The following is a 14,879-nucleotide window of genomic DNA, read 5'->3' on the forward strand; positions in this document are numbered from 1 at the left end:
GACAACTTTAAGAAAATGGGCTATTTAGTGTGAAATTATTGTATTAAGGAATGTGTTTGGTAGGTGGTTGTGTGGCCATAAAGGGAAGCAATGTTCGGATCAAATTAGTTAAGCCAATTTATATGATTTCTCCTTTGAGGAAAATTCCCAAAATGAAGTGCATTTATATCTTCAATTTATTTGTATTGATCTTCAACCTTTCCTTACCCCTTTCACATTTGAGCATTATCTTGGCATAGTCTCAAGCAACACTTGATGTCAGTGAATCTGTGGTGGGGTTTTTGAGGAATACTTCATTGCATTTGTGGAATTGCATATGTTGCAGATCATATAGCCCCTTGGCACGAGCCACAGGTGGTTGTTGATAGAAATGCCAGTCATAAGGAGGGAGAGGCTCACAAAGATGCAGAGAGAAGAATGGGAGGGAGCATGTGTGAGTGTTTTAGAGAATCAGACGAGAGTGAAAGCCACACAGAATAACTGCGAAGGGAAAGCCAGACTTGTTTTTCTCGTTTCTGCATATGTCAAGAAGGTAGGATTCTCGTGTAAACAGCTCAGCTTAGTGCTCTTACAACTCAGCATGAGGATTGGTCTATGTGCCCTGGATTTAAACACACAAAGCGCACTAAAAGGTACAGTGATGTATCTAGATTCTGTGTGTTAACTTTGTACAAACAAGGTGTGTGTGTGTGTGTGTGTGTGTGTGTGTGTGTGTGTGTGTGTGTGTGTGTGTGTGTGTGTGTGTGTGTGTGTGTGTGTGTGTGTGTGTGTTTGAGAGAGGGTTAGAGAGGCAGGTATACTTGTCATAGATAGAAAGCTTGTGTCAGTAATATGTTGCTCAGAGGAGACTTCTGATCTGTATACATTAGAATACTTAATTATTAATACTGTAATTGCATGGGCTTTGTCTGCGCAATGTGCATTTTATGATAAATTGTTAATGCTTAAAAATAGATTATGCAGTGTCCAGTACTTCATTAGTATGTTTGAAGATGAGGAAAAGAGATGTCAAAGCTACAATGTGTTCGCAAAGCACAAACTTATTATAAAAAACAAACAAACTATATTTGCACTACCACCATGACACACACTCTCATTGAGCACCTTACGATGCATACTGAATCACAGGGTCAGTCCCTGCCCGGTCACTGCAAGCGTTGCATGCTTATACATCCCTTAGTACTTCATGTGGATTTTTTATTTAGTATCTTTTCTTTTATTGTCCATATTATTCATGTGGATTTGTTATTTTATCATCCTGTTTATGATGTATGTGTTTGTTGTGTGTGATGTCTTTAAGCTACTGGGATCTTGAAGTTCCCCTTGGGGATCAATAAAGTATCTATCTATGTATCTATCTTTAGCTGGTACATATTCGTTATACAGTTTTAGTGGTTGTGTTATCTACATACCATACGTCTCGTGACAGGTTTTTCTTGTTGTGTGCATCCGTCACTTACATGCATGGGGTTATACGGGTGTAAATATTTAGCATTCTTACAATCTTGTGGAATGTCACAATCTAAAACTCTCATTCGTCATTTTTTCATTTTCTATGTAAACATTTACCTAGAAAAAGCATGTTTATTATAGCACCTAAGCCTTATCCATGATTGTACATATATAGCTGATTTTACTCTGTCTGCATCCACAAACAATAGATGTCTGCATCACCGCCTCCGGTGGCCCCTAGAAAGCATTCAGGTGTCAGAGTCATGATAATGCCAGGAGAGCAGCCTCCTCCTAGTGGCCTGCCCATCTACACAAATTTTGGCAAAGGTATATTCATCTGCCTAATGTGTATGTATATGTGCGAGCATCTGCTCTTGCCACAAAGATGTGTTGTTATTCTGTGCACATGTTGTCCTCCTGCTTGCAACTGACTTAATACAGCAGGCTTGTTTATTTATATGTCCAAGTTTGCTTTAATGGCTTTGTTCTTCCTCTGCTTAGAAAAGGGTACCAGTGGGGAGTCAAATGATACATCTCTATTGAATGCAGAGAGAGAAGTGGTATGTACATGCATAAATCAATTTGATATTATGTTTTTATATGTGTATTCGGGCAAAAGGGTTTGTGAATAAAGCTTACAAATAATCAATAAGATGTTAAAGTCAAATGAGAGGAGGGCCAACTGTGCAAAGAAGTGTAAAGAAAGTATGTGGTCCCATCAAGTTTATGTCAGTGTACTGTATTTATGCACAATCAAGACAGAAACCATACATGAGAGGAGACATAATATAAGTGATGGTAAGGCGATATGGCTGGAAATGTAAAATTTTCATTCTTAAGTATCTAACTGATAACTCTTGAGGATCTTCACAGGAGGTATAGATCAAAAAGACAATTTAATATGTCTATGTATAGACATATTAAAATGTCATATTAAAAAACTCTGTACTGGGTGTTTACATTTTGAATAGTGGACATCAACATATGCTAATGTCAAATATGTAATGCATATGATGCTCGGAATAAAAAGAGTTATGTACAGGATGTTAGTTTATACAATACAATACAATATTATTTTAGACGTTTAGTTGACTTTTCTGTTCACTGATATTACAATGAACCACTAGCAGCCCTACAATAGCCATATTAAGAGTTAATACAATATTTAGTTGCTATAAAAAGAGGCAGTGGGGATTTAAAGTTGAGCAAGAGCCTGTGACAGATAGGAAAGAGGGGATTTGATTCAGTCTTGAATAAATGGCAGGGACTACCTCTGGAAGTTTAACTGACCAGACCCACATCATCAGCTGAGCTTCCCAATGTGACAAATAGTTATTTACTGCAATCCAGGACTACAGCCCTGCAGTAAGAACTACCAGGTGGAGGTTATAATGTTCAGTGTGTTGGTTGAGAAAATGAGAGGTGTTTATCCAACTCCATGATAATATTTGAGGCTGTAGTTTGTGGTGATGCTGTTGTATTGGGTTGCATTTGATAAGATATTCATATGGCGGATGAATAAGAGGAACACCTTAGAGGATTGCACATAAATCAATAACTCTTTTACACATTCTCAAATATTTAACAGTATAAGCATTACAAATGTATTTATTGCAGGGCTATTGCTTTGAATTGCATACACATGTGTTAGCATACCATATGTTGAACTAATACCTTATTAAATTACCAGTAATATTAACTGTTAACTTAAAAAAAAAAAAAATCACTTGCTGTAAGTTGCTCTGGTAAATGGCTAAAACAGTGTTTTTCTTCAGGAGATTATGAACCACTGCTTTGACGACGTGGAGCGATTCTTGGCTCGCTTGCAGCAGACAGCTGAGGCCCAGAGTGTTCTCAACCAAACAAAGAAGAAGAAAAGCAGAAAGAGCAAGAAGAATAAGGACCAAGATGGTGAGAGTTGTTCTTCCATCTTATCAGCTAACTACCAAAGTCATAGTTTAACTAGGATGGTCCCCTTGACCCAAACATTATGTACAGTAGTCGGATGATATGTCTAAGGTAGGTTTGAAGTTTGAAGAAGTGGAGATCAGCTGGCGGCAGAGAAGGACAGAAGTTGGAGGTGATTGGCAGGAGATAGGGTAGTGCTGGCTTCTGGTAGGGCTGCAGAAGAAGAGTAGAGACAAAGGCAGAATAATGGCACACTATTGTACACGCTGGAAGCTGCGCAACAGGCGTGGTGCCAAAAAGTCCTTCAGATGATTATTAAAATTCTTACCTACAGCAAGCATGAACAAGAAACATGACATAGAGCTAACTGAAGCTGGGGCCAAGTCAATCTGGGGACATTAAGAAGCACCTTTAAACCGTATTTTTAAAAACTTCAACTAATTTCAAATAAGCATTATTCACCTGTTTATTATGTTGGGTTGTGGCCATCCAGTCGTATGAACATCAAAATATTCACACCAGACATTTTTTAAATCCTGTTTGATTATGAATACATAAGTTCCATCAATGGCATTTTTTACTGGGACATGAAGATTATTAGAAAGAACAGCAAGAAGATTTGGTTTCTTTATCATTGGACACTATAAATTGCAGGAATGTGAATAGGAGTTTGAGTCAATCTGTCTTCGCCCTGTGTTGTCAGAGGCAACATGACCCAGGTTTCTAGCCAGTGTTTGCTGGGATAGGTGTGCCCCTAGATAAGACTAAAGATAGTGAACATATACATGTTTTAAAAATGAAATAGAAGATTGTTATTAGTCACTACCACTGGCTTTGTTTTGTAGGAGTACTTGCTGGAACACGCTAGAACAAGCACTCCACACCTTTACTTGAAGACTTCATAGTGTTTCTGTTTTTTTCCCTAAAAAACCTGCTTTATAACTTGTATTTGGCAGCTTACAAATTGTTCTAGATAATTAAAAGACTTAACAAATGATACTGACACCAACTGTATATCAAGTTTGAAAAATCAATGCATGAATAATAACAACAGTGATCGTGGGTTTGTGTCTGTTTTATAAGTAAGCTGTTAAGTTGTAGCTGTGATGGTGCTCTTCTGTGTGCAGATGATTTGTTGACCCTGAAAGCTTGCCCTCCATCAGAGGAAGAATTTGTGGACATCTTTCAGAAAATCAAGTACTCCCTCTGTCTTCTTGTAAGCCTAGATTAGTCATAATTGAGCATTGAGTAACTCTGGAAATGTACAAGTAAATTATGATAAAACCTCTGCAAATGAAAAATCAAATGACCCATTTTGCTGGTTTATTTAGGACCGTCTAAAGTCATCCATCGCAGAGCCTGATGCACCAGAGCTGCTGCATCCCATCTTTGTGCCTCTTAGACTGGTGAGTCTTTCTAATGTTTCATTTAGTAGTTTCTCTTTCTCTGTGATACTGACTGTAGCAACCATTTCTTTCACAGATGGTGGAAACCACTGGAGGGCCATCGTTAGGTGCATCAGTGGTCAGTCCTGCTATGACCAGTGGTGCTGTTTCACTGCTTCAGAAGCACCTGACTGAGGAGGAAAAACAGCTGTGGACTTCCTTAGGACCTAACTGGATTTCAAGCTGGTCTGTGTGTTGTGTGTGTGTAAATCTTGGTTTGAGAGTGTGTTATGTTGCTCTAACAAAATATTCTTGCCCTTTTTCCAGTTCGCACCTTAGTGTGTCTGGTTCTCCGTACTCACCTGTCTTCCTGGATGGGTGGCAGCCTCAGGCCTATAACTCAACTGGCCAGCTTATTGAAGATCCCATCACGTCACAGCACAAACAAGATGCTTTCAGGGAAAGTAGGCAGGCGCAGACTTTACATGACCAAGCTCGAAGGACAGCGGAGGGCCATGGTGCAGGCACTGATGAAGTGTAAGTCTGTAGGCATTGAAAGAAGTGTTACAGATCAAGGTATAATTATGTTTTCATTACAGGAGGGACACTACCAGCCAAACACTTTCCTAATGGTTACAATTGACAGTATATTGCCTAATAAAATCAGTCTGGAGGTTATAAAGTCTGAGTATGACTCATGTCAGTGTCTCACATTAGAAATTAAGATTATGATATCGGAATTTGTTAAATGGGAACACTTGTTTTAAGCATGTTGTATATTATCTTTTAAATGGCATTTCTATTTCAGAGAAGGAAATGGGCTCCCACCAGAGGGTGAGAGACTTTACTGCTGCAGTTATGACTTTGTGGCGAGAAACAGCAGTGAGCTTTCTGTGCTACAAGGAGAAACACTAGAGGTACACACCCATAATTAGAAGTAGATAGGTGGGGAGGTGGTGCCGCACCTGTAAACGTAGATATATTCTTGGAATGTATCACAAAAGTTGACTGAACTTTCTTTAGGTTATTGAGTCATCAAAGAGATGGTGGAAGTGTCGGAATCGCTTTGACCAGATCGGATTTGTCCCCTCCAATATCCTGGAGCCTCTGTCTGCACTGAATAACACTGGGAGAGACATCCCAGTGGTACGCAGAGAGTCACAGGTGCAAGTACAGACACAACACACACATCCAGAGTTTTCATACAGTGCCTCAAACATTGCACACACTGGGGCTTTGTGTCTCATGCAATCTCAGTTTTTTATGAATTCCTGGCTTTCCACAACAGAAGACGCCTATTTACCCTCGGACAAAGTACTTCTCATATGCTCCACCAAGCCAAGTTGGGACCAATCCTACCGCTACAAGCCAAATGCGACCACAGAGTATGGTTTTACCATCTACAACAATGAAGGAACAAAACAGTGAGCGAGGTAACATGCCCATACATGCTGAATATGAGCAATGGTAAATCATGTGTACAAACATAAAAAAAGAGCTTGTTGGAATATCAGTTCACAAACATATTGGATCTCAAAAGCTTCTTACGTTCTTTCAGCATATAACAGCAGTAGCAGTTAGCACTGTTTCTCATCTGTCACTTAAGTGCTACTAAAGTCCTGTCTCCAGCAGACACACATAGCTTTATTAAGATGCTCTTCCTAGCATGTTGTTGCATTAATTTCTAAGAGAAAGAAGCTGAGTGCCGTGCCTGTGTAGCTCCATGGAACACCATGCCACATGACACTGCTGATGTCTTTGACACAGTAGTCTTTTAGTTAGTAAATTGCATATGCTCTTTTGTTGATATTTGATGCAATTGAAGGCAGGGCCAGTCATATTTTTAAACATCTCAGTCCTACAAAACACTGGCATAATGTTGATAGTAAATACAGAGATAACTGGCCATACTCTAACCTCAGTCCATGTGGTGTATAAATTATTAGAAATGTTGTTATAGCAATTTTTGTAACACCTTACATGAACACTAAACACAAAACAACCCTGGAGGTTGAGCACTAGTCATAAATTGAAGAATTGTGTTAAATTGGTTTGTGCGTGTTATTTTGTATTATTTGCAGTCCTAAAAATGAATGATGAGCTTTTTCGGCGGTTAGCTGGGAAAAGAGACTCGGTCCGTCCGCTGGTGGTTCCCCGCACCGCTGACACCTCTTCTCCCCTGAACTACCAATCACCGTCTGCCGAGGTGGAGGCCTGGCTCACCGCCAAAGGCTTCAGTCAGCAGTGAGTGTGCACTGATGGAGGAAACTCCAGCTCCAGACAAAAAAACGTGATTTAGAACAAGGCTAAAATAGCAAAAAGATTGCTGGTGCAACACAGATGTCTTCTTACTTGATACTTACTTTTATTTCTTAAGGTGCATAACAGTGACTAACGTTTCGATGTAAGGCTACATCTTCATCATAGTCCGAAGGACTGTTATTTTATACTGTTGTGTCCTGCCTTGGTTGCACCGGATTGTTGTGGTCTGCAGAAGCGCAGAGAACTCTCCTTTTTACTTTAGAACAAGGCTAGTTTGTAGAACCTAGTAATCACTTAGTAATCAGGTTGTTCTCAAGATCCACCTGGAATATCAAGTAATACAAAAGGAATACCACATCCAACATGTCCAACACCGGTTGTGTGCCTAAATGAATCAATCTATGCGTTTCTATCACTGATTATATTATTACCCATATTATACTAAAATAGTTTTAATCTAATGAATGGAATTCTACTAAATGAAAATGATCCAGGAGCATTATTGACTCCACTGTACCATGAAATGTAAAATAAGAAGTGGATTTTATTGGTCAAGTGGACTGCCTTGCTTATTGAACATTTGGGTACTTTGGACTTGAAGAACCAGACAATGAAATCAAAGTAATCTCCACGGTTTGTTGCATTACATATACAGCACATGCAGCTTTCAAATGAACATTCTCTGATTTTGTTTAGTGTACAACAGCGCCCTCAAATGTCAAAATGTCCTCCTTGCCAGTGTTTATGTATTGCAACTTAACTGTGAACTGAGGTGAGTTGGGGTTGAACATAAACAGTCAGCTAGGAGGACATTTATGGGTGCTATTACAACACAAAAATAAAGAAGTAGAGTCTTAGGAGAAGATAAACTTAGATTTCCTTTAGATTATTCCAACAACTGGATTCTTCTCTCTGACAAAGACAAAGGTTATAGGTGAACTTTAGACAATGACAGCTCTTGAACACTGATTTTGTTGCTTTTTCCTCCTCTGTTAGGACAGTTCAGAGTCTGGGCATTTTAAATGGAGCACAGCTTTTTTCCCTGAACAAGGAGGAGCTCCGCACTGTGTCACCAGAGGAAGGTGCAAGAGTCTACAGCCAAATTATGGTGCAGAAGGCCCTTCTCGAGGTTTGTCCAGTTTTTTTTGGGGTGTACTGTGTTTTCTTGTGTGTGTTTGCGTGGTTATGCGTGGGTCCATGTGTCCATGGGTGGGTTGTCTGCTTAACCTTGACTTATACAAAGACTTTGACAAAGACTAAGACATTGTTACTGACCTACATTTACTAAAGAATTGTTACCTAGCAACCACAAAATGCATATAAGTTCCTACAGACCTCATAGGTCGATAGTTGCAGGGAGTAGATTTTACAGTTGTTAATTACTAGAGATCCTTCTTGTTCTTGGTCTGGTACTGAAGGAATTTCATAATGGGTGTCTTCAGAGGTTTACCCTTGTAGCATTGCGCCCCCTTTTTCTAGAGGGTTAGGGGTGAGGGACAGGGGAGGTTAAGGGGGAGAAAGCAGGACAATGGTTGATGAGCATTTAAAAGCTGGGAACATGAAGATTAATTTGAGATGCACTCAGCACTGTGTGTCAAGTTTTTCAAGTCATGAATCCAAAATAAAAATGAATCAAGTAATTATTAAATTCATTTTAAAAAGTGTTTAAGATCTTCATGATGGAAGTATATGATGGCCATTTACATGTTCAGATAATTTATAACAATGGTCACAAATCCCTCCAGAATACCACATTAAGACACCAAGACCTTAAGGTACAAAATCCATGCTGTGATTAGAAATAAAAACCTTTTGACATTTTGAGATTTCTGTAAGAATTGCATTTTTGCACTAATGTTCTGAAAACTGCTCAGAAACCCCCCTATTATCAATATACCTAGGAAAGCCATAGATCCTCTGAATGCCATAGAACTCTAGTTTGTGTTTGTAAAGTTTCATGAGGCTGTGATTATCCTAGAGATCACAACAGGTCATTTTATACAGTGACACAAGTTTTAAAAAAATGGTCTCACTAAATTGAAATGGCTACTATCACATATGAATACAATTGGGCTCATTGAGTCCAGTCATACCCAATATATGCTCCAAGACTGTTTAGGGACCCCAGTATGCAGAATTATTTAAATACACCATTTTAGAATAGGCAAAATAACACATTTGTACTGCATGAGAAAAACTGCATAGTTTTTGCCCCAAACTGCATGGGAATATCAAGAAGGGGTTATGTCGGTAAAGGGGAGGCTTGTAGGTTCCCATAGAACCCATTCTCATTCAGATATCTTAAGGCTGGAGGTCAAGGGACCCCTTTGAATATGCCCATGCCAGTTTTTCCCTCGGCAAAACTTAACTTTGGAGCATTATTTTGCTCCCTTCACAACAAGTTGGCATGACATGGTTGGTACGACTGGATTCCTTAGACGGTCTAGTTTCATACGATACCAATATCTTCACTTTATCTTCCTGAGCCTGCTACAGCCTCTTAAAACAAAAAGGTTGTCCAGGTCTGCCAGCGGTTCGTCGGATTGTTAAGAGGTTAAAATGTGACCAAATGGGACTAGAATGTAAGTGCATATGTCATTTTTTAGGACAGTTTCAAATGAATGAACTAAAACAGATTTTCTTTAGTCTTTGGAAGTTTGCCCCCTCCACCCCAAAAAAAAAGTTTCCTTGACATTTCTCTGTTAAATCACATTTTATCTTGTGTCCTCCTCAGGATGTGCACAAAGCCTCGGAACTAGAAACGGTGATGGAGAAACAAAAGCTGAAGATTGACCTGAAATCCGAGAGTGATGTAATGTGACGGTGATATTAAAGATTCGGATGATCAATGGAGATACCTGTGGTATTGCATTTACTGGATGCACAAAGTGATGTTGCAGATGGGTTTTAATCGTTTATTCATACATGCTGTTATATCTAGTATGTGCTACAGATCTAGCAGCAAAAGCGCACTGTAAAGCTAGCTAGAGTGAGTAAGTAAAGCTCACTCACTAATACTGTGATTAACATTGGGACTATTATGTACTATAGATTTTTACATGTTTTAAACTTTAACTTCTCGCAAGAGTTTTACTTAAAGGTCCAATGACATGGTGCTCTTTGGATGCTTTTATATAGACCTTAGTGGTCCCCTAATACTGTATCTGAAGTCTCTTTTATATAGACCTTAGTGGTCCCCTAATACTGTATCTGAAGTCTCTTTCCTGAAATTCAGCCTTGGTGCAGAATTACAGCCACTAGAGCCAGTCCCACAATGAGCTTTCCTTAGTATGTGCCATTTCTGTGTCTGTAGCTATTGAGGAGAGAGGGGGGGCAAGGTGGAGGGTGGGGGTGTGGCCTTGACCAACTGCCACTTTTCTTGTTTGAAAGCCATGATATCTCTCATGGGTGGGCCAAAATCTATGGGCGGGCAAAGCAGAGAAAGGGCAGGTAACCTTGCTCCTTATGACCTCATAAGGAGAAGATTCCAGATCGGCCCATCTGAGCTTTCATTTTCTCAAAGGCAGAGCAGGATACCCAGGGCTCGGTTTTCACCTATCACCATTTCTAGCCACTGGGGGACCATAGGCAGGCTGGAGGAACTCATATTAATGTTAAAAAACCTCAAATGAAATTTTCATGTCATGGGACCTTTAAGCTATTCTTACTTTTGATAACATTATAGTTTTTACAATTTTAACATTTCTCTCAAACTTTGTTTAGGCAATATCTAAACAAAATACACATTCTGGTGATTAGTTTGATGTATTAACAACAATGGACTGAAATTGCTTTTTAGAGCTTTAAAAAAAATCAAAAAGTGCATTCTGTTAAAAATGTTTATGACTCTACAGAACAGTCTGGTTTGATTGATTTAGAGTTTTTATTGCTTGCACATCAATCTGTATTAAGACAATGTTGCTTATTGCAGCCAAATACTGTTTTAGACCAAATACACATTCGACTGATACATGATTAATACACTATTTTAGTCCTGGCTCTTTCTATGATGTTCTTTGGAGACTAAAATGTTACTGATTCTGTGTTTTTTTTCATTGTGACTTTAGCTGTGGCTTATATCATGACATAATGTACAACACAGTAACATACGTGATAAATTGCTGTCAATGTATTGGCTTAAATAGAACTTAAATGATGTGTATTTTTGTATCATATCTGTGAGTTTACTGCAACCCTTCTTTCCGTATTCTGACATAGACAAGTTATATGATCAAAGTAATCACTTTTATTTAAATTATGAGAAGAATGCTTAATAAGTATTTCCATAATTGATATTATGTGCAACAGACTAAATTATTTTCTTCCGCTGTATGATTGATTACAAAAGTGACACTGAAGATGTCAACTGAATCATTTATCATCATATCATCATGTTACTTCCTTAATTTTTACACTGACAGCACCAGCACATTTTACAAATAACTCTTCAGAGGTCAAATGTTCTAATGTAAACAGTGATTATTTGATTTTGGCTGAACTACGAACAACTATTACTATTTCAGACAACTCCTGCCAAGGTTTGCACTTAAAACTGTTATTTCTTTTCCTCTTATTTAATTTCTATCGTCTTTTAAAAAAGTAGAATGATTACTTAACAATTTCAGTTTTACAATAGTACTTGGTTACAATTTCAGTCAAGTATTATTATTACACTTATTTATTACACAGTATTTGAGGACATAGCTCAAGTAAACACATTACTCCCAAAACAACACTACTACATATAATTTGTTAAACAAAAAATAAAGTATACAACATTTTACATATTACTTATTATTATTTCACAACAAGGCTTTGTCAAAATGTCCTATAATATTGTCAAAAAAGGGATTTCCGCCACTTAAAGATTTTTTCTCTCTGTGATGAAAAAAGTTATAATATTAACACAATTATTTGTGAATCTATTAGCCTGCTGGAGCTGATCATTATACAGCAGAGCAGCGGGGTGAAAGTCAGTTCTTTTTAAATCAAATTAGATCTTACTTTGTAATTACCTTTTGGTAATAAAATTTGATTTAGACAAAGTAAATTGTAACTTTATAGCAGTTTAGACTGTCCAGACCACTAGCTATTTAGACTGATTGTGACCATAAGTGCACTTACTGAGGTACATTATTTGGTAGGAAAACTGAATATGACTCATCTTTTTTAATCCCTGTAGTCACAAGAAACAGACCTCTGAGCCGCAAGAGAAGAGGTAGTATTAGGCTACTGATTCTCACTGTTTCCGGCTCGCAGAGTCTTCACACTTCACAGGTCATGGTCTGGTCACAGCAGTCCCAGTTCAGGAGCTCCGTTCTCTGAAACCACAGCTGGATCTCCCTCTGTGCCCCCTCTGGTGAATCACTGGCATGGACTACGTTCCTTTACATAACCAACACACATAGTTGTTTTACTCCAAGACCAAAAAATCACATAAAAAAAGCTTCACAAGGTGCAATACCTGGAAAGCTCCACAAAAGTTATTGTTTAATCCTGTAACTTACTATAATGAGATCAAATTACATCATGTTACCTGCTGACATGAAAGCTGAAATCTCCTCTGACTGTGCCTGCCTGGGCCTCCACTGGGTTAGTATGTCCCACCATCATACGCGACGTCTGGACTACTTTGTGCCCTTCCCACACCTAAACAAAAATAAAACAACACATATATGCACCGAAACAAAAACAAGATATTCACGAAAACCATACCTTTCATAACTGTCAACCTAATGCAAAGGTAGAAATAATTCGAAAAAGAAGCAGAAATAATGTAAAATACAGGAGTATCCCACAAGGAGGCAGAAAGAGGAGTCCTCACCATGGCAACAACAGGCCCTGAGGTCATGTAATGCAGCAGCCTAGGATAGAAGGGCTTAGTCCTCAGTTCACAGTAGTGCTGAGACAGGAGATCATCAGACACCTTCACAACAGAGTCAGCTACGGTTAGAAATTAAACAGAGAACTTGCGCATCACACAAACATCGACAAACCGATTCATTTCAGACTTCTTTACCTGCAACATTTTCAGGCCAACCAGCTTGAAGCCCCGCTGCTCAAACCGCTGAATTATTTGTCCCACAAGACGACGTTGAACTCCATCTGGCTTTACAGCAATAAGAGTCCGCTCCCTTACATCTGGAACACCTGGTGGGACAGCTACTTTACATACTGCTGCTGGGTAGCTTAATCTCTAACAATCTATCATAATTTATTAGTTTTTTATATTCTAACAATCTGAATCTGCAACGTAACTAATACTGACACATAAATGTAGTAGAGTTAAAAGTACAATATTTGCCTCCAAAATGTATAGCAGCAGCAGCAGCAAAAACTGTCCTGTCTTGTTAGTAGTCCCTGTACACTGTCCTGTGACTCCCATGACTGTCCCAGGACAGTCAGACACTGTCCTGTTTATTGGTGTTTTAAGTCCCCAACGTCTCCTTCCAGGCAGCGCTGCCTGGAAGGCACTAGGATTAGGCAATGGTTAAGGTTAAGGTTAGGGTTAGGGTTAGGTGCCTTGAAGTCAACGGTCGCTGCGCTGCCTGGAAGGAGACGGTGGGGCTTAAAACACCATCGAGCCACTGTCCTGTGACTCCATGACTGTCATGGAGTCACAGGACAGTGTCTGACTGTCCCGGGACACTCCTCAGGACACTAGTAACAGGACAGGACAGTTTTTGCTGCTACTGCTTCTCAAAATGTAGCAGAGTAGAAGTATAGAGTTGCATAAAATGTAATTACCAAAGTAAAGCACTGTACAATTACCTCAAAATTAACTTGAGTAAATTTAGGTTAGTAGTTTCATTCCACCAATGACTCTCACATTTGAAGAGGACAAATATTTACTCCCACATGCAGGATAACACACACACACACAGCGGATAGTATGTATTTAGATTAGATAGTTAGTTGCGCACAGAATAGGCTAGCAGCTGCAATAGGAGCCAATGAATAACTGCATGCGATCAATTACATACACACGTGACTCGTCACGGGACGAACTCAATCTACGGACATTTAACTTGCAGACTGGAGTCTGTGCCGGTAAAGTAGGCTCCATCGACTCGTTAACGTACTGTATGGAAGTTTCCTCCTGAGAAAAATGTTCGGGTGTCGTAGGCTACATGGTACTGTGCCTCGTCCATTACGCAGAATGCGCACTGGCTTTGGCACGATTACGCACACCGCAGGTCACTGTTTCTCAAGCATCGCTGTTACCCTCATCATCATCAGTATCTCCTGTGTCGCTAACCTATTTCCAGTTCATGACCCCATGAGTTTGGCAAGCGAATTTGATTTCGCAAACGCCCCCGTTAAGTTTAAACAAATAGGCTGAACGTTGAGCCTCGGAGGTAAAGTCTCTTTGACTGTGTGCCAAGCATGTCGAACAGTTATATATTCATTAAATCTAAAGAAATATATATTTGTCATAATCACATGCTCAAAAAAAGAAGACTTCTGAAGTAACTCGGTCAATTTCGGAATTAAACAAAAGTCCCGAAAGAGTTCCATTTAGTTCTTTGTGAAAAGCATTGTGCGTAAAAGACCACAAAAAATGTACAAAGTAAAACCGACCGCCTTACTGACCAGTTGATATATTAAATTCAGTCACTTACTTGATTTGCTCCTGTGCCCAGCAGCTCGGTGTCCACCCAGAAGCGCAGTGGGAAACCCAGCTGATAGCAGACTTTTAGTGGTTTCTTGATTCCCTAAATAAAACTGTTGGAGACATTTCTTCAAAATGCACCGCTGCAACATGACCATGTTTTGACGTGCGTTTGTCAGCCTGTAGAGAGGAAAGTAAACCCGCCTCAATCAAAACTCACGCGTCACCCCCGTCTGCCAACCTCCCCCCGATTGTCGATT

At 39.3% G+C, this 14,879-nt stretch overlaps 2 protein-coding genes across 7 annotated transcripts; one reads left to right on the forward strand and one right to left on the reverse strand.

Annotated features, from left to right (window-relative positions):
• The first annotated feature begins 418 nt into the window (after positions 1-418).
• On the forward strand, positions 419-10,216 carry eps8l1a (eps8 like 1a). 5 transcript variants are annotated; one of them, XM_039823794.1, is made up of 14 exons: positions 419-632; positions 1,662-1,779; positions 1,954-2,012; positions 3,228-3,363; positions 4,488-4,576; positions 4,692-4,766; positions 4,843-4,991; positions 5,073-5,282; positions 5,554-5,662; positions 5,769-5,909; positions 6,037-6,178; positions 6,827-6,989; positions 8,004-8,136; positions 9,742-10,215. In XM_039823794.1, the coding sequence occupies exons 2-14, from the start codon at positions 1,662-1,664 to the stop codon at positions 9,826-9,828; spliced, it is 1,611 nt and encodes a 536-aa protein (XP_039679728.1). In that variant the 5' UTR covers positions 419-632; the 3' UTR covers positions 9,829-10,215. The 5 variants fall into 5 exon arrangements, 4 of the variants coding, with proteins under 4 accessions (XP_039679728.1, XP_039679727.1, XP_039679726.1 ...); XM_039823793.1 differs by having other exon boundaries at positions 6,034-6,178; positions 9,742-10,214; XM_039823792.1 differs by having other exon boundaries at positions 4,843-5,282; positions 9,742-10,216.
• Positions 10,217-11,052: 836 nt separating this feature from the next.
• Positions 11,053-14,819, reverse strand: nme4 (NME/NM23 nucleoside diphosphate kinase 4). Of its 2 annotated transcripts, none has more exons than XM_039824495.1 (5): positions 14,630-14,819; positions 13,027-13,157; positions 12,832-12,933; positions 12,544-12,656; positions 11,053-12,392 (listed from the first exon to the last, which is right to left on the reverse strand). In XM_039824495.1, exons 1-5 carry the CDS (start codon positions 14,775-14,777, stop codon positions 12,272-12,274), a joined length of 615 nt encoding a protein of 204 aa, XP_039680429.1. In that variant the 5' UTR covers positions 14,778-14,819; the 3' UTR covers positions 11,053-12,271. The 2 variants fall into 2 exon arrangements, with proteins under 2 accessions (XP_039680429.1, XP_039680430.1); XM_039824496.1 differs by lacking the exon at positions 14,630-14,819 and adding an exon at positions 14,090-14,426 and having other exon boundaries at positions 12,251-12,392.
• Between the last annotated feature and the right edge of the window lie 60 nt (positions 14,820-14,879).

This window comes from Perca fluviatilis, chromosome 15 (assembly GCF_010015445.1).
Source record: "Perca fluviatilis chromosome 15, GENO_Pfluv_1.0, whole genome shotgun sequence".
NCBI classification, from domain to species: domain Eukaryota; kingdom Metazoa; phylum Chordata; class Actinopteri; order Perciformes; family Percidae; genus Perca; species Perca fluviatilis.

What these genes read in the sequence shown, in the direction of transcription:
- nme4 (XM_039824495.1), bottom strand. Translation starts at nt 14,777, where the DNA reads ATGGTCATGTTGCAGCGGTGCATTTTGAAGAAATGTCTCCAACAGTTT. An exon ending in TTGGCCTGAAAATGTTGCAG is followed by an intron (nt 12,934 to 13,026) that starts GTAAAGAAGTCT and finishes TCTGTTGTGAAG; the next exon opens with GTGTCTGATGATCTCCTGTC. An exon ending in CAGGGCCTGTTGTTGCCATG is followed by an intron (nt 12,657 to 12,831) that starts GTGAGGACTCCT and finishes ATTTTTGTTTAG; the next exon opens with GTGTGGGAAGGGCACAAAGT.
- eps8l1a (XM_039823791.1), top strand. Translation starts at nt 1,662, where the DNA reads ATGTCTGCATCACCGCCTCCGGTGGCCCCTAGAAAGCATTCAGGTGTC. An exon ending in GAAGAATAAGGACCAAGATG is followed by an intron (nt 3,364 to 4,487) that starts GTGAGAGTTGTT and finishes TTCTGTGTGCAG; the next exon opens with ATGATTTGTTGACCCTGAAA. An exon ending in TGGTACGCAGAGAGTCACAG is followed by an intron (nt 5,910 to 6,033) that starts GTGCAAGTACAG and finishes TTTCCACAACAG; the next exon opens with AAGACGCCTATTTACCCTCG.